This window comes from Arachis ipaensis, chromosome B04, assembly GCF_000816755.2.
Source record: "Arachis ipaensis cultivar K30076 chromosome B04, Araip1.1, whole genome shotgun sequence".
In the NCBI taxonomy this organism is placed as follows: domain Eukaryota; kingdom Viridiplantae; phylum Streptophyta; class Magnoliopsida; order Fabales; family Fabaceae; genus Arachis; species Arachis ipaensis.
This window is the reverse complement of record NC_029788.2, coordinates 133159915-133184387: the sequence shown is the minus strand read 5'-3', so window position 1 is coordinate 133184387 and position 24473 is coordinate 133159915. Positions and strand designations below refer to the sequence as shown.

Below are 24473 nucleotides of genomic sequence, written 5' to 3'. Positions count from 1 at the left end.
TGTTATCAATAAAATTAAAAAGAAAATTTCTTTGTTTCATCAAGCTGGATAACAATAGTAGATTGTCATATTTGAAGTGCTATGCTTGCTTTATTTGCTGCGCTAATAAGTCATTATGTTGCATAAACAGACTTCCTAAATTAGTGCTTGGAGTTTCAAAGGAAATGCTGACCCAACACAGTCACAATCCTGTGGCAGCCATAGTTGAAAAGGAAGCAGGGTGGTTGCTTTTATCATCTCTGTTGGGTTCTTTACCAAAGGAGGTATAAAGTTAGTATTTTTGTTAAAATTGCAAGGAACTTGTGCTCCAAGACTGTCACATTACCTACTGCATGCATGCTTCACACATAATGCATCTTGGGATCAACATGATGTTATGCTATAATTATTTATGAAACTTCTGGTGTATTCACATCCCACCCATTTAGGTAGGGATGAATCCTAACTAAATGAGACAATACAAAGTTATCAATACGCATGCATGTTTTATGCACTTAGGATTTGGTTTGCTATTGTTGATTTCTTTGTGACGATGTTTTATCATCTTTTGTACTAATTTCTTTTTCTATTGAAAACAAAAGAGGTGTGTATTCACCTGTTTTTTCATTATCCATTACTATAGAATTGAAATTATGACGCTAAGCCGTAGACCACGGTTTTCCTTCCCTTGTCCATTTACTGTAGCTGTATATCCTCTTGAAAATTATAATAAGGAACTTCTATGTATATTTCATGTGACGTGTTAATATGAAATTGAAAATTATAGGCAGGATTGTGATCTTAGTTCCCATATGATTTGTTCTAAGCGAAATTCACGTCATGGTATTTGTGCTTGCCCGCAGGAGCTTGAACAGGAGGTCTTTGATATTCTTGCCTTATGGGCTACCCTCTTTACTGGCAATCCAGAAAATGAGCTCAAGGAAACTGAAGATTTAGTGTCAACAATATAGTAAGCACCTATGAAAATACGTATATGGTTTTTGTGGTCAAATTGTTTTAGCATGTCAGATATGACAAGCATTTGAATACATCTATCTAGCAACTTAAGCTTTATGAGAAATGACTAATGTCATTGCTCGCAAAAATAAACTACATTATTTTTGTGTTGAGTATTTTGAATTATTTTTCAGTTTCCTTCCCTATGATATGTCCTGACCAAAAATTTATTCTTATTATCACCAGGAAAAATTTGAGGGAATTATTTTTTTCAGAAGTATTTACTATTATTTTTAAGTATCTTGACCAAGACCTTTCTTATCATCTGGACTTTTAAAGTTGAAGTTTTACAGCATTCTTTGTTATTGTCCGCCACTTTTCTCTTGTATTTTGTAGTGTATGGTCTTCTGCTATTCATGCACTCACAGCATTTATAAAGTGCTTTATAGCTCCCGATGTGGTGAATGATGGAGTACTACTTCAGCCAGTTCTTGTATACCTCAGTAGGTATGATAACCTCAAGATTTGATTTCTTCGATGCTACAAATCCATCTTTGTGTCTTTTTATTTATGACTGTAATGTCGTTTGAAATTTGATTGCAATTCCTAATTTATGTTGGAAGCAGTGCGTTATCATACATCTCAGCATTAAGAGCCAAGGGATTGGCACATGTAAAGCCTGCAGTGGACATCTTCATCATCAGAACTTTGATTGCTTACCAAGCTCTTCCTGATCCAGTTTCATTTAAAAATGACCATCCTCAGATTATTCAACAATGTACATTTCCATTCAGGTAGTGTGTAAATTGTATTTGTCTGTTATTTACTATTTTGACTTTGTATTGATCAGCCACTGCTAAAACATAAAAAAGATGTTACACTTTTCTTTTGTCTTGATTTAATTCTCATTCAAGTAATCAAGTTGTTGTATAAATGATGTTTCTGTTTTTTGAGAGAGAATTTGTAAAATGCCATTGCTATGCCTTTCTCTTTCTAGTCATGGTTCTTGATAAGAAAAGAATAAAAACTACAAAGAAAAAGAAGGATAAAGGATCACCCTAAAGAAAGAACAAAACAAATATCCATGGAAAATGAGAAAATTGTGCAACCTAAGCTTCTCAATCCTTCTTCATATATGCTAGAGCTCCTTGTTAAATGCTTCATTCACACCAAATAGATGCCAATGACCAACCTTATCCTGGATAAAGAGGCTTTAAACTAATATTTAAAGAAAATATTCTCTTGGAAGATTTGATGCAGAAGGAAGCTAGAAATATCAAAGATGGATATAATTTTGATGATTTATGAAATGCCTTTGAAGTAGAAATGATTCAAAAGAGTTCTTTTGTTCTTTCTTTCTTTTCTTTTTTTTTTTTGGTGGGGGAGGGGGGTTGGCATTTTACTTCGCTGTTATAACTAATTATTTTCTATATTTCTATTGTGAAAAACTAATTGATAATCACTGATTGATCTGAGTAATTTTTTTGTTGCTTGTTTGAATAAGATATGCCTCAGAATGTGAAGAAAGTTCATGCTTGAGGTTTCTGTTAGACAAGAGAGATTCTTGGTTGGGTCCATGGGTTCCCGGAAGGTCCGTTTCTGTTATCTTATTATGCAGCATAGTATTTGTTTTATTAATTACATGCTGTCATTGATGTCAGATGAAATTACAAAGATTTCTTATTTGCTAAGTTATAAAGTCCATTTTTATCAAGTGAATAACATGATCTGCTGTATATGATTTTGACTTAGTGGTATGGTCTTTTGGATTATTCTCAAATCTTTTTAAGATAGATCAATTTGGTTGGTTGTTCTCTCCCTGTCTCCAATATATTTCTCTCTTCTTTTCCTTTTTTGTTATCTATAATATTTCTCTGTTCATTCTATCATCATAATTAGCTTACTGAGGAGGTTGGCTTGATATGTATTATGGAATACTCCTATTAAATCTAGTCTAGTGATTTGGTGTCATTCGCAAATGTCGCCAATGTGGGAACGTTAAATAATATTCAGATCCCCTTTCATGTTAAAATAATAAAACCATGTACCAAAGAGATATATCCTTAGACTAACTTGCAATATCATGTTTCAAGTGCACCCAGCAAGATGTCACATGAATAGACATAATTTTGACAGAGTCCTGAATTATGGGAACAAAATCTAGCGATGTCGTGAATTGTGTTTGTGGGAACAAAACTAATTGATGTCAGCAATTACAGCAACTCTTCTGTTATTTGTGTATGTCTGCATATTTTGTAAACAAGTGGAGCTCCTTCTCATTTCTCTTAACTTTGGTGGTCCCTCTTTTTCTCGAGTCCCTTTGGTTTCCCTTCTTTGTTTTCCAACTTACTTGCATTACCTATATATTTATTTGAAAAAGGGACTGGTTTGAAGATGAGCTTCGAGCTTTTCAAGGCGGAAAAGATGGCCTTATGCCGTGTGTATGGGAGAATGAAATTTCTAGCTTTCCTCAGGTATTATTTCTTTGGATAATTGTAGTTTAATTAACGCCAAGAAAATAATTTACTTATTTATTATGAACAATAGACTACATTTGTGATGAACAATATCCAACTAGTATTTAGTGTGTGAACTATATATTGGCCTAGCTAATCATTTATCTGTTCAATTTATACAAGACTGGATTTCTTTTTTACTCTGGAATTCCTCTAATGTATTTCTCACATTTCTCTTCTCAACTGAATCTTGTTTCCTTTTATTGGTAAACGTTGTGTTTCTTCTTTTGCTTTCTTCTTATTATTATTTTTTATGGCGATTACTGCATGTGCCCTCCTATAAAATATTATTATCTAGTTAGTGGAACATACCTTGTTATTGCCTGATAAACTTTTGGAAGGTTTTGATATCACAACGAAAGCAGAAAGTAGTCCTTGTGTTACTTTCTTTTTGTGTGTGAAAATCTAAAGAAAAACATTGTTCCAAGTGTTTATATGTTTGAAAATATGTTTTGATTGTTCATCCATCATGAGGACTGCCCTGAGTTGGTTAATTTAAATGCTACTGTGTATAACTTTAAGTCAGCACAACAGTTGGTTATTTAAATGCTACTGTACTATTGCATAGTGTAATTCCAAAAGAAAACATTTAAGAAGACCTCAATCAAATCAACTTGGTTTTTGATAGGGCACAGTGGTGTTGTTTGTGTCAAGTACTGAGATGTGCAGTGAGAATAAACATTTAACAGTTTTATATTTGTCTTTAGTTTTAAAAATATATTTCATTTTATTAATCCAGCTTATTTCTTAATGTCTTTAATGTACCACTTGCTTTATTTTATTCTTTTGTGTGTGATATTTTTGGATGGGGTTTTACTTCACTAACAACTTAATGTGACCTATGAAGCCGGAGACAATAAGCAAGACTTTGGTGAACCAGATGCTTCTTTTTTTTGGGATCACGTTTGCTTGTCAGGTATTATGTCGGTAATGGTATGAATCTCATTGTGTGGATGCAGAATCAAGAGGGTGCTGTTTAGTGAGTCATTTGAATTGTTATGTTTCAGGATAGTGGTGGCATGCTCTCCCTTCTTGGCATCATTGAGCAGTGTCTGAAAGCTGGGAAAAAGCAACACTGGCGTGCAGCTAGTATCACCAATATTTGTGTGGGCTTACTAGCAGGCTTTAAGGTTCTCTTCTTTCTTTTGTTGGTACCCTTCTCTTGTGTGAATCTCTCCAGATATAATGGTTTTGTTATCTTTGTAGGCTTTACATTCTTTTCGACCACAAACAATAGGACAAGAGATTTTGGGTTCGGCGCAATCTATTTTTCAGGTAGGTAATTTTAATTTCATATTATCTGCATTAAATGTTATTATTCTGTGTTATTTGCTCTATATATGTGATGTCCTAATTTTCTTTTTCCGGTTTGAATTTGCATGGAAGAGTATTTTGGCAGAGGGAGACATTTGTGCATCACAGCGTAGAGCATCATCAGAAGGTCTTGGATACTTAGCTCGATTTGGAAATGATATTTTTACTGCAAGAATGGCAAGTTTCTTCAGTTTAATCTGAATTTTATGACTCTTTTTTCTGCTGCATTTGTGGCTTATTACGAAAAGTTTTCCCTCTTTTGTGTGGGGTTGTTCTTCTTTGCTTTTGTACTTTGTGATGCTATGTACTGTGTTCATTTCTGATTATTCTTTTTTCTCCCATAACGGTGATAATCAGGCAAGATCACTACTGGGTGACCTAAATGGAGCAACCGATACCCACTATACTGGATCTATTGCTTTGGCACTTGGCTGCATTCATCGCAGGTCATTTATTAATATGCCAGTTGATAATTTCCTGTGCTTTTTCACTTTGTTCTTAATCTCCCAGGATATATTTCTTTCTTAATCACTGATGGGTATGAATTTGTTTGAACTGTGGCAAGTAGACAACCCATCTTTTTCTCCATATATTTTGCAACATTCTTTATTTTGTATTTCTTGGTTGCAGTGCTGGAGGGATTGCATTGTCAACTTTAGTTCCTGCAACAGTGAGCTCTCTATCATCACTGGCTAAAAGTTCAGTAGCTAACCTTCAGATATGGGCTATGCATGGGCTTCTTTTAACTATTGAAGCTGCTGGTTTATCCTTTGTTTCTCACGTCCAGGTATTCCAATTTCAAATGACAGCTCATTGTGACAAATATATTTGTATTTTATTCCATACATATAACTATTAAGTAATATCTATCTGTCAGGGTAATTACAGCATGAAGAGCTTTTCCCTTGTTGTATTGAGATAACATTTGTTAAGGAATAACTTTAAGTCATCGGAAATGTCACTAATTGGTTCATTTGAGCCATTCCACATTATTTTGTTTAATTATCAAAATAATATCGCTGTCACTCAGCTAATGAATTTTTTTTTGGGTCTCCTCCTGGTAATATGCCTGCTTTTGATAATGTAAATTTGTAATAATCATGTCTTCCATTCCCTCCACATTTGGAAGCTCTTTCATGATACATTAACATAGGAGGTGCCTTGGTGAGAGAGAATTTTGGTGTGTGTAAAATAATCTGAAGTATTTTGGTGTGTGTAAAATGCAAAGCACTACTGTCTTTACTCTATTAGTTAGGTATTACTAGTACGAGCCCAAACTCACTTATACAATAAGAGAATAAGACATATGAGGTAAGACATTTTTGGTGATGTGTCACAAATGACTTCATCTCTAACTCGTCCCTTAATGCAATAGCCATTTGGTTTCAAAACGTAGGGATCCCTTTAACTAGGGTGACATTTTTGTGTGTAATATTCTATTTATTAATGGTGACATGGTTCTCTTTAACTTTCATGCCAGGCAACCCTTTCTCTTGCTATGGACATTCTTTTATCTGATGAGAATGGTTTAGTGGACATTCAGCAAGGTGTTGGCCGCCTTATCAATGCTATAGTTGCTGTTCTTGGTCCTGAGCTTGTCCCTGGAAGCATATTTTTCTCTCGCTCCAAGGTAGATGTTTTTTTAGTTTTGTCCCTGTTTCAAGAAGAAGAAATTCATTAAGAGGAAAGAGAAGATAATAAAAGAAATAATTTGGAACATATGTTGTCTTGCTTAACATAAAGGGAAACATAAATAACGATATGAAAAAAGAAACCTCAGTACTTTTGTTTGGGAAACATGTTTAAATGACTGATAAGCTTTGCACCAAGCAGAAGTTAAACAACTGATGTGTAAATGAAGATGCTAGAGTTTCAAACCCGACCCCCGCCTGCCGCTGGAAAAAATATGCACCCAAGTTTGGCACAGTTTCCCTATTTCCAACAAAATTTTTAGCCTCTTTACTTTGGCCAAATTCATTACCTAATCACAGAAAGTTGTTCAAGTTGCCTAGGGTGTCTGTACAGGAGATTTTGACCAATTATACTCTTATTCTCATTTTCAGGTTTTCAGCCAATTATTATTGTTATTATTGTTATTGTTATTGTTATTGTTATTGTTATTGTTATTGTTATTGTTATTGTTATTGTTATTGTTATTGTTGTTCACAGTGTTTTTCTTTGTCCAGTCTGCCATGGCAGAGATAAGCTGTTGGCAAGAAACTGCAACTATGCTTGAGTATGTTTCTTTATTCCACACATTTTTTTTGTGGTTATCTAGTCTTTGACTAGGGTAGTTATGTTTTAAGTTATAGCAATCCCTTCTTTGATGGTCATCTGAAGTTTTGCTTGCTCAACTACAGGAGTGCACGCTTTACACAACAACTTGTTCTTTTTGCACCCCAAGCTGTTTCTGTGCACTCACATGTGCAGACTCTTCTCTCCACTCTGTCCTCAAGACAGGTTTGTTTCCTGTACAGTTTCCATTTAGATAATGTATTATACACTCTTGTTTTCTGTTTAATCTTTTCTTTGATGCAGCCAAATTTACGGCATCTTGCTGTGTCAACACTAAGGCATTTAGTGGAGAAAGACCCGGTTGGTTCCCTCTTCTTAGTGGTGTTCTCAATATAAAGCATTAGCATATCATATTTTTGTACTGACAGCTAATTTTAATCATTACAGGTTTCCATTATTGTTGAGCAGATTGAAGATAAGTTGTTCTTTATGCTGGACGAGGAAACTGATTCTGAGTATGTAACTTTCTTTCTCTTTACTACCAATTATTTGGGTTGAGGCACCTTTTTCTTTTATTATTTTTATGTGGTTGTCTTGTCTCATTATTTTAATATAAATATGGTTTTTCCACAGAGAGCCAGAATGATGTAAGAAGTAATACAATGGCAGGATATATTTTCCTAGACTATTCATTACAAGACAGTGTCTCTTAAAATCATTTAATTACTTCAGCATTGCTCTGCATCTTTGATGGATCAACCCTTAAAATTCCCATATACTTAGTGTCATAATGTCAAACATTCCTCCAGCTCTGTATCTTTTGTATCTGAGACAGAAAAGTTTTCTTAATCATTTTTTTTTTCCCATTGATTTCTTTTCTTGGGACTAAAAGATTTATTCTTTGAAGAAAATCTTGGTAATCCTTGTTTTGGGATAAGATCTTCTACCTGGCTTTGTTTCAGGTTTTACAATTTTTTAAAAATATTTTTGGGTGTGGGTGGTTTTAAAGGAAAATTCGATAAGACGGTAAACGAGGATGAGAAGATTGGCATGGCCAACCATATTATTATATTAATATAAAAATTGGTCAGTGCCATCTATAGCTATTGGCATTTGGCTTTTTCACTGCTTATTTCTTACTCCTTTAACTTGTGCAGAATCGGTAAGTTAGTGCGGACCACAATTATGAGACTACTCCATGCATCATCTCCTTCATGTCCTTCACATTGGATAGCAGTATGTCGCAAAGTGGTAAGGTTTCTATTTCAAAATGCTGGATTGTCTATATGCTTCTCAGTGTCTGGAAACTAATACAATGTTTACAAGAGATTGTGTTAAACCCATGTGGAAGACACGGATATTTGAAGTTTTCCTGAAAGTTCTTTGAAGTGCAGACCTGCAATGGCAGATGTTGTAAAAAGGTCCAAATGTAATAAAATAGTTGCCTTGTCATTTGTCTTTGACGTATAGGCACAAGCACCTAAGGTTTTTACTTTTTATGGTCATGCTATGGAAGGATTTATTTGGTAGAGATGCATCTCTTTTATCATTTCATTTAGAGTCTGCTTAGGTTTTTCTCTATCCCTAACTATTGGTCTATCTTGCATTTGATCAACCCTCTTGACCGGATGCTCTAATGCTCTTTCTCCTCATGGTTATGAAATTTGGCACGACAATCAGCTATGTTGGGGTACTGAGCCAGTGGTTCAACCAGGTCATTGGTCGAACCACCCAGTTATATTAAAAAATATATAAAATATAACAAGCATGATATATATATAGTTTGAAAAAGTTAAACCCTCATCTCTTGAGTGAGCTTTTGGAGTTAAGTCAGACCCTTTCACTTCTAGTAAATGAGGTTTTGGTTTAAAATGCACATTAGGGAAGTTTTGGGATTGGTTTGGACATTTTTATAGTTCATGGTAAGGTGCACATGGTGTAACATTTAACGGAGGGACAAGTGAAATTAACCCTTATTATTATTATTATTATTTAATGATACTTGACAATGGTTTTTGTGGGATTACTCAGGTCCTTGCTACTTCAATGAGGAGCATTGAAAATAGTAGTACTTCAGCAAGTGATAACATAGATGGTGATACACAGTTGAACCATGGGGATGATGAAGATATGGTTTCTAGCTCCAACAGCAAGCAGAGTTACAATTTTCAAGCTTCCAATGTTGATCCTAATAGAGAGAAGTACCTCAGATACCGGACCAGACTTTTTGCTGCAGAGTATGTTTGTTTTAGCTGTGTAATTTTAGTTTTTATATATATGTTTTAAAAATGCCAACCTATCCTAGATTCAAACCCTATGTTTTCTTGGCTTCTTTCATGTGATTTTAATGCATCTAATGTGAAATATACCTTCATCATTTGGTGAAGAATTAGCATGAGGATGATTTATATGTTGGGGAGCTAGCCAGGAGACCTAGAAAAACTATAGGTGAAACTAATAAAATTTAAAAAATATATACCCTTTAAAAGTTGAATGTAAAAATGGATGTAAGCATCATTTATGGTTGGGCTTTCCTGCTTGATTCATGTAGCCTAGCAAGGCGTAGCTGTTGATGATTATATTATTTGTTGTTATTTGAGTAATTAATTTTCTTGCAGATGCTTGAGCCATCTTCCAGAAGCTGTAGGAAGAAATCCTGCACATTTTGACCTGATTTTGGCAAGGCAAGAACATGGAAAAGGGCCGGACACTGGTGATTGGCTAGTACTTCATTTGCAAGAGTTGATATCACTTGCTTATCAGGTGCTGCTTACATACTAGAATATACTAGCATAAATGTTTTACCTATTGCACTTTGATTGGTATTGAAGACAACAATAATTTATTAACTGGTCGCCTCTATTAACTGGTCGCCTCTCATATTTTCTCTTACCAGATAAGCACAATTCAATTTGAGAACATGCAGCCGGTTGGCGTTAGTCTTCTTGGCACCATTGTGGACAAGGTAGTTTGTTCTCTATGAAATACGATGGTTGTGCGAATGTTGTGGCTTTTCTCACCTTTTGTTCTCTTCCTTTGTGAGGTTGCTCAAATGCTGAAAATTTTATTTCTTTGAGATAAGTCTTTTAAGCTGATCAGAAGTTTTTCCTTCTCCATATTTTTCCCCTCATATAAGATCATCTTGTTATTAATCCCTGGGGCTATGGCATAATTGAAGGAGCGGGATTATGGTGGTCTGCTGGCTATACTTCTCTTTGTCGTACTCGACTTTATGGCTTGAGCCAAATGCTTTTTATTCTCTTCTCAATCTTAATTTCTTCACTGTATTAATGGAATAGTATTTCTCCTTTTGACACTAATACGTCTTTGTAAGTAAATGCTATTTTTGATCTAGTGTCAAGAGCTAAACCATTTTATTGTATCAATTATCTGGTTTTCATGTTGGGAAATCCTAATCAGTCTTTGATGTTTGCTTAATCTCATGCTTTCTCTATGGTTGATGGAATTTCTTCTTGATGAATTTATTTTTATGTGAATTTGGACCAACAGTTTGAAAAAGTAGCTGACCCCGAGCTTCCTGGGCATTTTCTACTGGAACAGTTTCAGGTATTTAGCAAGATATGTGGCAAATCACAATCATAATTCCTTCTGCCTACTTATGATTGCTGAAAGGTCCCATAAAACTAATGCTTCATTTATATGGTTATGTCAAGTTTGAGTTTGTTGAATTGCTTGGAATAACCAAAACTGTTCTAAATACAGGCCCAACTAGTATCTGCAGTTCGTACAACCTTGGACACATCTGCTAGTCCTAGTTTACTTGAGGCAGGCTTGCATTTGGCAACCAAGGTTTGGTTTATTTGCAAATTTGGAAATCCCTCAAACTTGTTTCTGCATAGCCAATTGTGGGCCTTGGGCTCCGTAAACATGTATCTAATATTTCTTTGGAAGTTAGAAATATATTTGCAAGGTTTCCCACAATATGCAATTTAACACAATACTATGTGAAAATTTCAGATACTCACAAGTGGAATTATCAGTGGGGATCAAGCGGTGGTCAAGCGTATATTCTCATTAATCTCACGTCCATTGAATGATTTTCAGGACATTTATTATCCTTCGTTTGCAGAATGGGTCACAAGCAAGGCATGCTTACTTTATTTTTGTGTGTTATCAATGTCTCGAATATGTTTATATCAGCTCATTTGTCGTCGTATTAATTTTATTGTAGATCAAGATAAGACTTCTGGCTGCTCATGCTTCTCTTAAATGTTATATTTATGCATCCATGAGAAAGCACCAAAATGGAGCTCCAGATGATTACCTGGCATTATTACCATTGTTCCAAAAGAGCTCAAGTATTCTGGGAAAGTATTGGATCCGTACATTGAAGGATTATAGTTATATATGCTTGTACTTGATCCCAAAGAAGGAGGTAAGCCGGGACTTGAACTCTTTATACTTCAGTGCCTCAGAGGGTACTTCTTTATTGAAAGACAAACGTGGATCAATATGAAACTAGTTATATGTTCATGGTTGTCTTCTCATTCTACTTGCACTTTCTTGCAGTGGAATTTGTTCCTTGATGGGATCCAATCACGTATTGTTTCTTCAAAGTTGCGCCCATGCTTAGATGAATCTTGGCCTGTAATTTTGCAAGCACTTGCATTTGATGCAGTTCCTGTGAATCCTGAAGGCAGAAATGATTCCACCAAAGCCTCAGTCGAAAACACCCAAAAAAATAGTGTCTCTACAAGTCAACATAGCATGGTTGAGTTGAAGAGTGAAGACTTCAAATTCCTGTGGGGCTTTTCCCTCCTTGGTCTGTTTCAGTCACAACATCCTATCTTTTGCAGGCCAATTTTACAGCTGGCGTTCAGTGATGCTAAGCATGGAGGAAACTCGCCAAATAATGAAGTCAACACCTCGGGCTTGAAATTATATGAAATTGTACTACCTATGTTTCAACTTCTTTCTAGTGAAAGATTTTTTGGCGCGGGATTACTTAGCATGGGTATTTGCAAAGAACTGCTACAGGTGGGTTTGTTTCTTATGAGATTCTTTGACATTCACAAGACTAAATAATTCTTATGCTGAATGATCATGAGCAATACTCATGGAATTCTTAATAATTCATATGCTGAATGGTCATGAGTAATACTCATGGAATTCTTATATTTGGTGGATGCAGATTCTTTCATATTCCACGTACATGGATAATTCTTGGAATAGTCTTGCAATATCCATTTTATCACAGGTAGGCATTAGATAAATTGCTATCTGAACTGATTTTTTGTGTGTATTATATTTTACGTTTTTTGGTTAAATTTATGATTACACTTAAAGCACTTTATTCCTGATGAAGCTTGACTTGTGCCTGTATGACATTTTCATCTAGTCTGGCGTTTGGTGCTTTGGCCAGTATTTGTGACTAACGAATTTCGTTTCTTTTGTTTTCTCTACAGGTTGCACAGAATTGCCCACAAGAAATATTCAATAGTGAAAATTTGGATTTGATAATAACAGAACTTTGTTTAGATTACCTTTTTAAAGTGTTCCGGAGGTAATTATCTTTCTGTGATTGGTAATTTAATATGAAGTTTCAACTCCCAGATAGATGACATGCATCGAATATATATAATCTGTTAAAATGGTTTCTGTGCTTTGTTGTCCAGCAGTGAGAGAATTTCAGTGCCGCGTCCCAAATGTGATGTAAATGTGATACATACACTATGTAGCACAACAAGGGAAGTTATTAAACGCATTGAGACAAAGGTGTGTCTGCTGTGTACGAACTGGTGCTCTTATTATTATCTGAAATTATGAGCCAATATCTTGTATCAGTATTATTATTATTATTTTTTTAATTATTCTTCATTGAAGGCTTTGGGCAATTTGCTTTTATCTTAAATTCAACTCTTTGTGAACTGATTCTGAAAAGTGAGCTTCATTGCTGATCTAATACGTTGACTACTTCAGACACACAAACACGCAAAATCTGTGGTTCTGGCATTAGTGTTAATGGGCTACGAGTGCATTAGGGAGGCTTCAACTGAAGTTTGCTTATCAGAAGCAATTGACATGGTCAACTGTTCAAGTTCTTTATTAAAGAAAATCATTAATGGTAAGCCTTTATAGTTGAAAGTAGCTAATCCATAGTAATCTATGGTCCGTTGTAAATAGCTACTTTGAATATTTATATTGACCTTTATTTATTTCTTTCTTGTTTCTGCTTGTTTGTATTCCTGTAGTTTTGGTATAATAGGTATTTTTGTGGGTATATGAACCATTTTACTTCTGCAGATTTGAGATTCTTTAATTGTCGCTCAATATCAAGCTCCCATAGTAGTGAATCAACTATAATTCATTCAATAGTCAACTTATGCTTTTTCCCTCAATTTGTTTATAGATGAGGCTCACCTTGATGATGGCGCTCTGCAACTAAGAGAACTGTTTGGAACTTGTCTGAGTGTGGTTGCTGCTATGACTAAGGATTGCATTGAGGGATTCCATTTGCAGGAGATTAAGGGTTCCAACTTGCGCAAATTAATACAAATGAAGCTTGTGTTTTCTCTTGAACAAAGTATATCGATCGCCAAATTGGCTCTTGAACTAAAATGTGTTGCTGATGGTGAAACAAGTAACTCTTTATGTGCTAATGCCCTCAGATATTGCATACGATGTATCCAAACCGTACTTAATGATTCAAATTTACAGGTAAGTGTTATGTAAAAAATTGCGTAGCATGGCTGTTACCTGGAAAGAAACCCAAATGACAAAAGTTTGTTCTCGACAGGTTCAAGTATTAGGTTTGCAATTTCTTAAAGCCAGGGTTCAAAGAGATGCTAATACAGAAGATAAGTCTTTCATAATGTTTCTTGTTGGGGAGCTAATAACCGATATATTCACTTTGATCCAAAAAACATTCAAGGTATAAGAAGCATTTGCATCTGTGGTGCCATTGGTAACACCTAATATTATGTTAGTTTCTTAGTAGATTGTTTCAATTCAATCTAGCTAAAAGATTTTATGATTTCATTGGCAGAATCCCATAACAAGAGAATCCGTAACCATAGTTAGCGAATGCTTGAGTCTAATGGTGCTATTACAAACCCTGTCGAAAGGTGATGATTGCCAGCGAAGTTTTATGAACATTCTTTTGGAGGCCATTGTCATAATTTTCTTGTCTACGGAAGATGGATCCTCTAAGGTAATATAAACTGAGATTATTGCCAGCTTAGCACTCTTTTTCTTATTATTAATATCTTAAAAAAATTGTTCTTTTGATCGTGCAAATAAACGACAGGAAGTCAGTGATTTAAGAAACACGGCCATTAAGCTTGTTTCTCGCCTTGCTCAAATTCCTTCATCAGCAATTCATTTCAAGGATGTTTTGCTATCAATGCCTCCTCTGCATCGCGAACAACTCCAGGTACTTTATGCTACCAACGTGCATGTTTTGTGAATTTATTTAGCAATCCTTTAATATTTTTCTACAATCACTGGTTGATCACCTCAACCAAGATAGAAATTATATTTTTGCAAATGGCAAATTCCATTTTCCTGTCAACAGAAATAATAAGCTTTTTTTTTTTTTTAAATTTCTGACGTAATCTCCTGTTGCTTACTGCTGTTATTTCACTACCTGCAGGGGGTAATCCGAGCTTCTGTAGTAACACATGATAAAAATCCAATGGAACTAAAAGTACCAGTTTTGGACATTAAAATCCCAAAGCCATCAACAGAAAGTGAAGATAAGCATTCTGCACCACCGGCTGCTATCGCGGCTCATGTAGATGAAAATGATGAGGAAGATGATGAATTTGGTGAAGATGATTGGGATGCCTTTCAGTCTTTTCCTGTGTCTAAAAATGAGGATGGAGATGAACCAGAAACAGAGGACGCTGCTGAAGGAAAAGATCCTTGCCTGGTTGAAAGCTCATCAGAACCGAAAACAGAGGATGCTGCTGAAGGCAAAGATCCTAGCCTGGTTGAAAGCTCATCAGAACCGAAAACAGAGGATGCTGCTGAAGGCAAAGATCTCAGCCTGGTTGAAAGCTCATCAGATATGGAACGTTCCACCAGAGTTGATGAGTTTCAAGAACGTTCCATCAATGGTGAAAATGACCTCAATGGCGTTGATTGTCTAAAGACTGATGAACAGACACGTGATCAAACTAATTCCGATGCTGAGAAGTCAGGTAATGATGTGCATCCAGAGATGGAGAAAGAACTGCAACATACTCAAACAAGTCTTGACACTAACAAGGTAAATAGTAACGAGCATCAAGAGATGGAAGAAGAACTGCATAGTAACGAGCATCAAGAGATGAAAGAAGAACTGCATAGTTCTGAGCTTCAGGAAGAGGCAACATCAACCCCAGGAAATGAGCAAGGTTCTTCTTATCATAGAACTGAGGCAGAAGCTGAAGGATCGACCAAAGGGGACTTATCATCAGATAATTTGCAAAGAAAGCCTTCACCTGAACCATTTGTCTCACACTCTCCGCCACTTGGACAGGGTTATTGCGAATCAGAAGATGCTAAAGACGGTGTAAATGAACAGAACTCAGATCCGCAGCCAGGAATGTCCCAAGGTGCAATAGAAAGTGAAAAAAGTAGTGATAAGTTAGAACCAGCTGGTGACCACCGTGATGAGTGAGGCGTTGTCAATGGAAGGCCATGACACGACCGCACGAGATTATAATATTTATGAATCCCACGATCCCACATCTGCATGAAAATCGCGATTAAAAAGATGCATGTATAATTTACTTGTACCATTTTTTGCGCTCCAACTAATTGTATTTTTGTTGCACATATTTTATTCTCTAGCTCTGTTGTTAATCTGTATTATTATTCTGTTATTATTTGAGAAGCTTTTATTCATTTAGTTTTTTTTTGGGTGACTTTATTCATTTAGTTTTTCTATGAAGTTTAATATTTTTTAGTGAGAATATTTAGACACACAGATTTTCTTAAAATATGGGTTGAGGGTTAGGTGTCAGTGGTGTAACTTCAGAAACATCTATGTAAATGTATTTTAGTTTTTACTTTTGAAACTTTTATTTATTTAGTTATATATGTTCTTTTGGTTTTTTTACTTAATAAAATAAAGAGAAATTTAAACTATGAATTTCCTATATGAAATTTTAACACATGAATCTCTTATTTTTATATTTATATAAATAAAAATGCTATTTGTATATCAAAATTAGTCACTAAAATTAATCACCAATATATTTGTATATAAATATATATGTGGTTTAATTTATTTTCAATATATAAAATTAACATTTAATATATTTGTGTATAAATACATGTATGATTTAATTTATTTTTAATATATATTCGTATTTTAATATGTATTTTATATTAGTAGCTGATTTTAGTAGCTGATTTTAATATGTACATAATATAGTCGTTATATAAATTGTCCCAGTCTATTAAGTACGTTTGGAAATTTTTTCACAAAATAACAAATTGTATTTTTTTAATCAAAGATAGGGAGATTCAAATTCGCAACTTCTTAAATGAATATGTAGAGATTATGCCATTTGAACTATAACTCATTAGTTAACATAAATCATTTCAGAGTAAGAGAGTAGTGTTTTTTTATCTAAAAATATGTCTGGGTAGGATCATTTATGCGTAAATGGATAATTTATGTGTGAAAGAATAAACACAGATATTTAAAATGATTTATAATGAGAATAGGTTTGTAAATTATAATTTACTAAAAAAAAAATCATTAATAATTTTTTATTTATTTAAAAGAAAAGTGTGAATAAAGAGCGGAGCATTCGAGTTTCACTTTTTTATTTTTGGGTACTCCGATTTTTAGGAAATGGAAAGGAATACAAAAATCGAATTCTGAGAGTATAACTTTAAAAATACCAAAAATGTTATGAAAAAAATTAGCCTTGGAGTTTCGTGTGTGTTGAGAGTTGGGACTTGGGACTCGAGAGAGGTGAATGCTGCGGCTGACGGCTGATAACTTAGCAAGTTAGCATAACCGGGTGCATCTGAGCTGAGCTGAGCAGAGCAAGTCGTGGTTGGGTGGTGCTGCTGCTGTTTTGGAGAGCGTAGACAGTCCAATCCAATGGAAGAGCAGCACCGCAAGAATCTTCTGGTTCTCTATGCCTCACAGACTGGCAACGCTTTGGACGCTGCTGAACGCATTGCTCGCGAAGCTGAACGAAGATCATGCCCCCTTACTCTCCTCTCTCTTGATCAATATCAACCTGTATCTACTTATCTCCCTCTTCACTTCCCATCTTTTTTTATATTTTTCCCAGTAACAAACAAAATTGAACTTTATTTGGTGAATTCTAATCCTCTGCCATCGTGTGCTGTTGTGTTGTCTTTTCTTATGGTTTGAATTGAGTGCAATGTTGTTTTTTGTTGTATACAGAGTATGTTGCCGCATGAGGAGGCTGTGATTTTTGTGGTTTCTACCACAGGCCAGGGTGATACTCCTGACTCCATGAAGGTGGGATTCAGAGGCTCTTTTTTAGTATATTCTTCGTTCTCTCTTTTTCCTTCATTCTTTTTCTGATTCTTCTTTTGCATATTTAGGTCTTTTGGAAGTATCTTCTTCAGAGAAGCCTAAGCCAGCATTGGCTGAAAGGGACTCTTTATGCTGTTTTCGGTTTGGGCGATTCTAGTTATCAGAAGTATAACGTAATCATTTTTATTTGCTTATCCAAAGGAAATAATTATTTTTTCATGGTTCTGTGTTTACTGGAACTTAAATGCTGCATCACTTGTTGCCTACTTACTTATTAAGTTCATTACCTTCTGCTAAATCATGGAGGGAAAATAAAAAGATGTGGATTTGAGAATGGTGATATTGGGAATATTTTCTCTAGTTCGATGTTTTGAACAAAGACTTAAGTGAGAACCATTGCAGTTTGTTGCAAAGAAGCTGGACAAAAGATTAATGGACCTTGGAGGAACAGCTATCATAGAAAGAGGCTTGGGGGATGATCAGCACCCTTCAGGGTATGATTGTGGATTCTGCTTTTTGTAAATAAAATTCTGCTCGATTTGGTTAACAGGAGTATTAAAAAGTTTGATTGGATTGGATAATTGATTATAGAAAATGGTTCTGTTCTGCTCCTGTATTGTAAATGCTTCTTTGATTAGAAAATTTAGAAACAGCGGATTGCCCCAAAATTTTCTATAGTGAAAACTCAATTTCAAGAAATTGTTCTACAGTACAACACACCAAAGTTCACCAAGGACTAATATATTCTTTTCATGCCAGAAACAGGGTTTTTTTAATTGAAGGCATTATTTGAACTCTACCTTTTAAAATTTCTTCATTAAAGTTTGTTAACTGTGGATGCCCCTCACTTATAAATAGTCTAGAGACTTATCCTTGAGAGACATGAGGCTTGTAATATCAACTACCAGCTATGGATAATATAATGTACTCAGTCTCATGTTTTGAAATTGATTTTATTTTTAATTGAATTCATCTATTCTTAAATCAAAAATTAATTTTTCATTCTTCAGATATTGTTACATAATTTTTCTGTTTTGAATGACTAAATTGCATAACTGTTTGTAGCTACGAGGGTTCTCTGGATCCTTGGATGTCTTCTCTGTGGGGAATGTTGAATATCATTAAACCAGAATTCTTCCCAAATGGTCCTGATGTTGTGATTCAGGACAAAGTATTGATTGATCAACCCAAAGTCCAAATCACATATCACAATATTGAAAATGTTGATTCAAGTTTTTCTACTGCATCAGGTATCCCAAACTGATTAAGATCTTGGTTGACCTGCAATGTTCCCTTAGCAATTGTTATGTGATCCCAATTAATTGGTCTTTAATCTGTAAAGAGCATCTTGGTTCTTGTCATACTTGGGCATCATCTTAAATACTACTATTATGATGATATAAAGCATGGTTCATTGTTGAGCTGCACCTTTAACAGTTTATGTTTCGCTTTTTTATTCCTGTTGTTTGTGTTATATTGATTAGATTAACATGTGACTTTCAGATTTAACTAATCTTGATATTCAAATTGGGAGTGCACGTTCAATGCATCCTGGAAAATTATCTTCTGACAAATGTAGGCCCGACTGCTTTCTCAAGATGGTATTTGTTAAGACACTTTATTATTGCATAGTTGTGTAGAGGTTTACATCCATCAAGATGGGGACTTCTATAAACTCAGACACAAAACTATATATGTATTCAATATATGTTGCTTGCTTCAAGTTATTTGATTCTGTTTGTGCAGGTAAGGAATCTCCCTTTGACCAGGCCAAATGGTGGAAAAGATGTCCGCCATTTTGAATTTGAATTTGTTTCAAATGTAGGTCATCCTGTGTCTTTTTAATATATAGACTATAACTTTATTACTTATCGAATTACTTTTGGTATGATATTGCAACATATTAAGAATAGATCATGATGTTTCAAACTTTTTTTCACCTGATGAGGTAAAATAGCTTCTAGGTTATTCATCTTCCTCATTTGAATTAAAAGACGCGTCTTGATTTCTTCAGGCCATTGAATATGATACTGGGGATGTCCTTGAAATTCTCCCTGGTCAGGAGTCAGCTTCAGTTGATGCTTTCATACGACGTTGTAACTTGGATCCTGATTCATTCATCACAGTGAGTCTTTTTAATATGAATTATGTTGTATTCTGTAGGATGAGGTTCTTCTACCTTTCTCGGCATGGATTGAGTTTATACTATGCTTCCTACCTTCCTATATATGTGTGGCGCACATGTGCCTGAACTTTGCTACCAATCCCCTAAATTTCAGGTTAATCCAAGACAAATGGATGGTATTACCGATAGTAACTCTAGAGTCCCTGTAAAATTAAGAACTTTTGTGGAGTTCACGATGGATATAGCTTCAGCTTCCCCTCGACGGTATTTCTTTGAGGCAAGATGCATTATGTTTTGCCTGTTCTTTTATTATGTAACTTCACGGAGAAATATTACCTAATTGAATCAAATGTTCCCCTGTATTTCTTTTATGTTCTTCAGATTTTGAAGTTTTCACCTTGGATGAAGCAATTGAATAAGTTAATAAAATGATCTTGGTGATGAACACTCTGGTGTTTAATCTTAGCGTTGTTTAAAATTTCAATTACTCTGTTATTCATAATGGATTGAGAGTCTTATGTAAACGTCTTCTTATGTGCCTGTAATTTCCTTGATTAAAATCTAACTTGAATAATTTGATATTGCAGGTTATGAGTTTTTTTGCAACAGCTGAACATGAGAGGGAAAGACTCCAGTATTTTGCTTCACCTGAAGGAAGAGATGACCTGTATCAATACAACCAGAAGGAAAGGAGAACAGTTCTTGAGGTAAGGTCAATTAGTGGTGCGTCAGACATTATTTTTCCATGTGTCACATAGTTTTTCTATGCATTGAATTCTACATACAGCTTAATATGCACTTATTTTTCTTCTTCCTGATGTGTTTTAGCAGTATGGTATGTGCTGTGCAATTAAGTAGCGAATGATTATGAATTGAAGAATAAATTGAACAAAAGTGGAAAGGAGGAGGATAAGATAGCCTCTTTAAACAAATGATAGCTTTCTTATTTGGCTTTCAGTTATGATTTGTTTACTCGTTGATTATATGCATTTCCTGAGTCCAACTTAACATATATGCCTGTTCTTTTTCTCTGCACCAAGGTATTAGAGGATTTTTCTTCTGTACAAATGCCATTTGAGTGGTTAGTGCAATTGGTTCCTCCATTGAAAAGAAGAGCATTCTCCATATCTTCTTCTCACTTAGCACACCCGAATCAAGTACACTTGACTGTGGATGTGGTATCATGGACAACACCTTACAAGAGGAAGAAAAAAGGGCTATGCTCCTCATGGCTAGCTGCATTAGATCCTCAAGATGGTATAAGCCACTTCTCTCTATTTATTTTAGTGAAATAACCATCTCTTCACCTGTTGGCGTGCCTAATTATTTTTTTGTTATAAGCAGTCATATATATTCCATCCTGGATCCATAAAGGTGGTCTTCCTACACCGCCGCCATCACTTCCCCTCGTACTAGTTGGACCTGGGACAGGATGTGCACCTTTTCGCGGGTTTGTCGAGGAAAGAGCCTTGCAAAGTGAAACTAACTCAGTTGCTCCAATTATTTTCTTCTTTGGCTGTCGAAATGAAGACATTGACTTTTTGTACCGAGACTTTTGGTTAACTCATTCACAGAACAATGGGGTACTTTCGGAAGCAAAGGGTGGAGGATTCTATGTTGCTTTCTCAAGAGACCAGCCGCAAAAGGTTTATGTTCAGCACAAGATGAGGGAACAAAGCCAGAGGATATGGAACCTGTTAGCCCAGGGTGCGGCTATTTACATAGCCGGTTCTTCTACCAAAATGCCTGCAGATGTAACGTCAGCTTTTGAGGACATTGTATCTAAAGAAAATGAGGTTTCAAGGGAAGATGCAGCTAGGTGGATTAGGTCACTAGAAAAGCATGGTAGATTTCACGTTGAGGCATGGTCTTAAAAAAAGCCTTAAGAGTCTTAGACGAAGTTTAAGGGATATCAAGAATATACCAAGTTTCTGTTCATGAGGGGCTCACTTGCTGGTTTAGTTGATATTGACTTATTGATTCATAATTAAAATTGGAACTTTCGTTTTATGGTCTTTGACAGTTTTAGGCTACATAGAGAAATTGGGTGTTCATGTTATTTCCAATTTAGGAGATATTATCCTCCATTCAAAGCAATTATAATATAATTTTATTAAATTAGAAGTGACATTATCAACCCTAGAAGTGATGTAGATAATGTTGTTTGTATTATTTTTGGTTGTTATGTTGTTTGTATTATTTAAAGAAGCTATTATATGCGTTTGACAAATGTTTGCAAGGAGGAAAAAGAAAAGGGTAAAAAAAAGGGAGAGTGACTTAGATAAAAATTCTTAATTTTGATATATGGTTTATGTGGAGAATTTTTTATATTGCAATTTGATTATTTGCTATTATATGTATAATTTTTCAAATAATGATTATTGAACAAAGAGATAATAATATATGATTAGATAATTATTTATACTTTAATCCAAAATTAAAGCCAAGTCTAAAAGAATAAATTCATTTTACAAAGATTTAAATATATATTTTTTTAGTGTTCGATCGGTGAGAAAAGTAGATTTTTTTATCTAAAACTATCACACACATATTTTTTAACCCTAATTTATAAAAATCTACTTCAAATATTTGCTAAATTAAACACGAATTTATCTCGTCGGAAAGAACGTCGAAATCCTCTTCAGAAGAAGTTTGGACTTTACGTTGAGACCCAAATCACATCAATTTTAAGTAATTTTTGGAATAATAATGATGTATAAAAAAAATTATATTTACATTAACATGTAAAAAAAAACCTAGTTCTTTAAAATAAAAATAAATAAATAAATAAGGATAGAAAAGTTTCTTATTTCTTACTGAATCTGTTAACCTCAACAAGAATTTTTTTTTTTTTTCACATGTCAGTAGGTACCCGATTGAAAGTAAATCGGGTGGATCCAAATACGGTATTCCCTTATCTTCACTTCAGTTTCACTTCTGCTTATCTCTCTGTCTGTCACTCTCTTCAAACTTCAAAGCAGCATTTAGAACTCAGAAGACAGACATGTTGTCCATGGCACTTCTTCAGCCAAACGTGGTTCCCACTCTCTCTCTAAAGCCTTCAACTTTTCCATCGCAATCTCAAAGCCTCACCCTTAGACCCCTCAAAGCCTCATCCTTTCCCAATCCAAAGCCCTTCTTCTCTTCTTCAACACCAAACCCTTCAAAGCTCTCTGCTTTTGCGGCACAATCTGAAACTGCTCAACAAATTGTTGCCGAAGATGATGCCACTTCTTCAGATTCCCCTCCCCAGCCTCAGGTTCATCCACCCCTTTCAAAAGGGACATTTTTCTGATTAATTTAAAAGTTTTTTTTTTCTGTGTTATGATTAAGTTATTTGTAGATAAGCATAATTGATTATATGTATGTAGGACAATCATGTAATTCCTGTTAGTACTTTCGAGTTTCAAAAGGGGTGCAGAAATTTCAGGATAATATATATGTGGAGAGTCATGAATATCATTTTTATTCTCTAATTTATTTTATTCTTTTAAATCTCAAGTTCTGTGTTCATTTGAGACTTAAGCTCCATTTGAAATAGTACAATATTCAGTACTTTAAAAGGGGTGCAGGAATCTCACGATAAAATGTAGCATTTTAAGTAATGGAAATAGTGCTCATTACCTAAATTTACCTTTCCATAATAATATTATTCTGACAGTTTGCATTTGATATTGTTGGTGTGATTCAGAAGCTTGGAGTGGTAGTGAAGCCAACGGAGAAGCCAAGACTTGTGTTGAAGTTCATATGGATGGAGAAGAACATTGGCATTGCACTTGATCAAATGATACCAGGGCATGGAACTATCCCTCTGAGCCCTTATTACTTTTGGCCAAGGAAAGATGCTTGGGAAGAGCTCAAGGAATTGCTTGAGAGCAAGCCTTGGATATCTCAGAAGCAGATGATCATTCTCCTCAATCAAGCCACTGATATCATCAATTTATGGCAGCAGAGTGGTGGCAACCTCGCATAAGCTTCACTGTACAATATTTGTGGATGCAAACCAAACTTTTTCTTATTTTTCATTCTTCTTGTTTAATGTTTTTAGTGTCAATAGAATGTTCCCCTCTTAAAATTATGGTTATTCTGTTGTATTGCATTGCACTCTACATCTCTCTCTTTCTGCTTTGTTGCTATGTATTCCACACAAGTCACCAATTCTTTTAGATGAATCTTTATATCTGAATTTTGTAACCCCCACTTTTACTCCAAGTTCAGAGAAAATATACCACTTATGCATGTGTAGTTGTGTAGACAACAAAAGAAGATAACAAAAGACCACATTTGGTAATGCTAGGTAATCAATGACTTTTTTGGACAATATGAACAATCACCAATAAAATAAAAACATACTACACTTTCAAATTACTCACCTAAATCTTAATATTAGAATCACCATTCGCACATCTAGTAAAATAAACATTTGATATATCTATTGTTTACATTGTTTATCAATATTGTTGGTTACCTATACTTTTCCAGATAGAAATTATGCAGGTAAGTTGTGGAGACCTTGACATAGTGACAATTCATTTACCTCGGGATTAAGTAGAATGGATAGAAACCATTTTTAAGTGTAGTGTAGGTGAATTGATGATATTGTAATGTTTAGGATTAGAGATTCTCTAATTCATCTAACCAAAAAAAAAAATTAGGTGAGGTAAGACAATTCATAGTTCCTCTAACATCCTCTTGAAGGATTTTTTCTTAGTTCAGAAATGAATAATTTCATAACAAAAGTTGATAGTTATTTACATAAAGTTGGTAATTATTAATTAAGATGTTAATACTTATGTGTATACTATAAAATAAACTATTAAATTATTTTATATGTATTTATATATAAATATATAATAATTGATTTAGTGATTAAATT

The 24473-nt window shown here is 34.7% G+C and overlaps 3 protein-coding genes across 9 annotated transcripts in view; all 3 read left to right on the top strand.

Moving 5' to 3' along the window:
• Positions 1-15855, top strand: part of LOC107635742 (HEAT repeat-containing protein 5B) — a 29078-nt gene extending 13223 nt beyond the window's left edge. For 2 of the 5 annotated variants that reach the window (XM_016339300.2, XM_021122290.1), the window contains 35 exons: positions 131-263; positions 843-949; positions 1333-1443; positions 1563-1730; positions 2441-2527; positions 3317-3410; positions 4300-4368; positions 4460-4582; positions 4659-4727; positions 4839-4943; positions 5124-5212; positions 5397-5553; positions 6247-6396; positions 6953-7002; positions 7127-7226; positions 7305-7361; positions 7449-7516; positions 8159-8252; positions 9033-9238; positions 9620-9764; positions 9898-9966; positions 10512-10568; positions 10725-10811; positions 10980-11108; positions 11194-11397; positions 11532-11999; positions 12154-12219; positions 12428-12525; positions 12638-12737; positions 12942-13086; positions 13372-13679; positions 13759-13893; positions 14008-14172; positions 14269-14394; positions 14614-15855. In XM_016339300.2, the coding sequence (XP_016194786.1) occupies positions 131-263; positions 843-949; positions 1333-1443; positions 1563-1730; positions 2441-2527; positions 3317-3410; positions 4300-4368; positions 4460-4582; positions 4659-4727; positions 4839-4943; positions 5124-5212; positions 5397-5553; positions 6247-6396; positions 6953-7002; positions 7127-7226; positions 7305-7361; positions 7449-7516; positions 8159-8252; positions 9033-9238; positions 9620-9764; positions 9898-9966; positions 10512-10568; positions 10725-10811; positions 10980-11108; positions 11194-11397; positions 11532-11999; positions 12154-12219; positions 12428-12525; positions 12638-12737; positions 12942-13086; positions 13372-13679; positions 13759-13893; positions 14008-14172; positions 14269-14394; positions 14614-15624 (5350 nt within the window). In that variant the 3' untranslated portion in view covers positions 15625-15855. The remainder of the gene's footprint in view (positions 1-130; positions 264-842; positions 950-1332; positions 1444-1562; positions 1731-2440; positions 2528-3316; positions 3411-4299; positions 4369-4459; positions 4583-4658; positions 4728-4838; positions 4944-5123; positions 5213-5396; positions 5554-6246; positions 6397-6952; positions 7003-7126; positions 7227-7304; positions 7362-7448; positions 7517-8158; positions 8253-9032; positions 9239-9619; positions 9765-9897; positions 9967-10511; positions 10569-10724; positions 10812-10979; positions 11109-11193; positions 11398-11531; positions 12000-12153; positions 12220-12427; positions 12526-12637; positions 12738-12941; positions 13087-13371; positions 13680-13758; positions 13894-14007; positions 14173-14268; positions 14395-14613) is intronic. The other 3 variants (XM_021122289.1, XM_021122288.1, XM_016339301.2) reach the window with 3 other exon arrangements.
• Positions 16793-21769, top strand: LOC107635741 (NADPH-dependent diflavin oxidoreductase 1). 3 transcript variants are annotated; one of them, XM_016339298.2, is made up of 12 exons: positions 16793-17208; positions 17377-17454; positions 17541-17645; positions 17875-17966; positions 18538-18722; positions 18976-19073; positions 19219-19293; positions 19487-19597; positions 19752-19874; positions 20185-20304; positions 20638-20854; positions 20942-21769. In XM_016339298.2, exons 1-12 carry the CDS (start codon positions 17065-17067, stop codon positions 21469-21471), a joined length of 1878 nt encoding a protein of 625 aa, XP_016194784.1. In that variant the 5' UTR covers positions 16793-17064; the 3' UTR covers positions 21472-21769. The 3 variants fall into 3 exon arrangements, with proteins under 3 accessions (XP_016194784.1, XP_016194785.1, XP_020977946.1); XM_016339299.2 differs by lacking the exons at positions 16793-17208; positions 17377-17454; positions 17541-17645; ... (3 more) ...; positions 19219-19293; positions 19487-19597 and having other exon boundaries at positions 19752-19861; XM_021122287.1 differs by lacking the exons at positions 16793-17208; positions 17377-17454; positions 17541-17645; ... (4 more) ...; positions 19487-19597; positions 19752-19874 and adding an exon at positions 19895-20016.
• LOC107635739 (30S ribosomal protein 3, chloroplastic) lies at positions 22506-23797 on the top strand. Its single transcript, XM_016339295.2, has 2 exons — positions 22506-22856; positions 23289-23797. Exons 1-2 carry the CDS (start codon positions 22602-22604, stop codon positions 23568-23570), a joined length of 537 nt encoding a protein of 178 aa, XP_016194781.1. The 5' UTR covers positions 22506-22601; the 3' UTR covers positions 23571-23797.

Coding starts and splice junctions, on each gene's coding strand:
- LOC107635741 (XM_016339298.2), top strand. CDS start 17,065: ATGGAAGAGCAGCACCGCAAGAATCTTCTGGTTCTCTATGCCTCACAG. Junction 19,598..19,751: donor ATCCTGATTCATTCATCACA/GTGAGTCTTTTT, acceptor CCTAAATTTCAG/GTTAATCCAAGACAAATGGA. Junction 19,875..20,184: donor CTCGACGGTATTTCTTTGAG/GCAAGATGCATT, acceptor TTGATATTGCAG/GTTATGAGTTTTTTTGCAAC.
- LOC107635739 (XM_016339295.2), top strand. CDS start 22,602: ATGTTGTCCATGGCACTTCTTCAGCCAAACGTGGTTCCCACTCTCTCT. Junction 22,857..23,288: donor ATTCCCCTCCCCAGCCTCAG/GTTCATCCACCC, acceptor GGTGTGATTCAG/AAGCTTGGAGTGGTAGTGAA.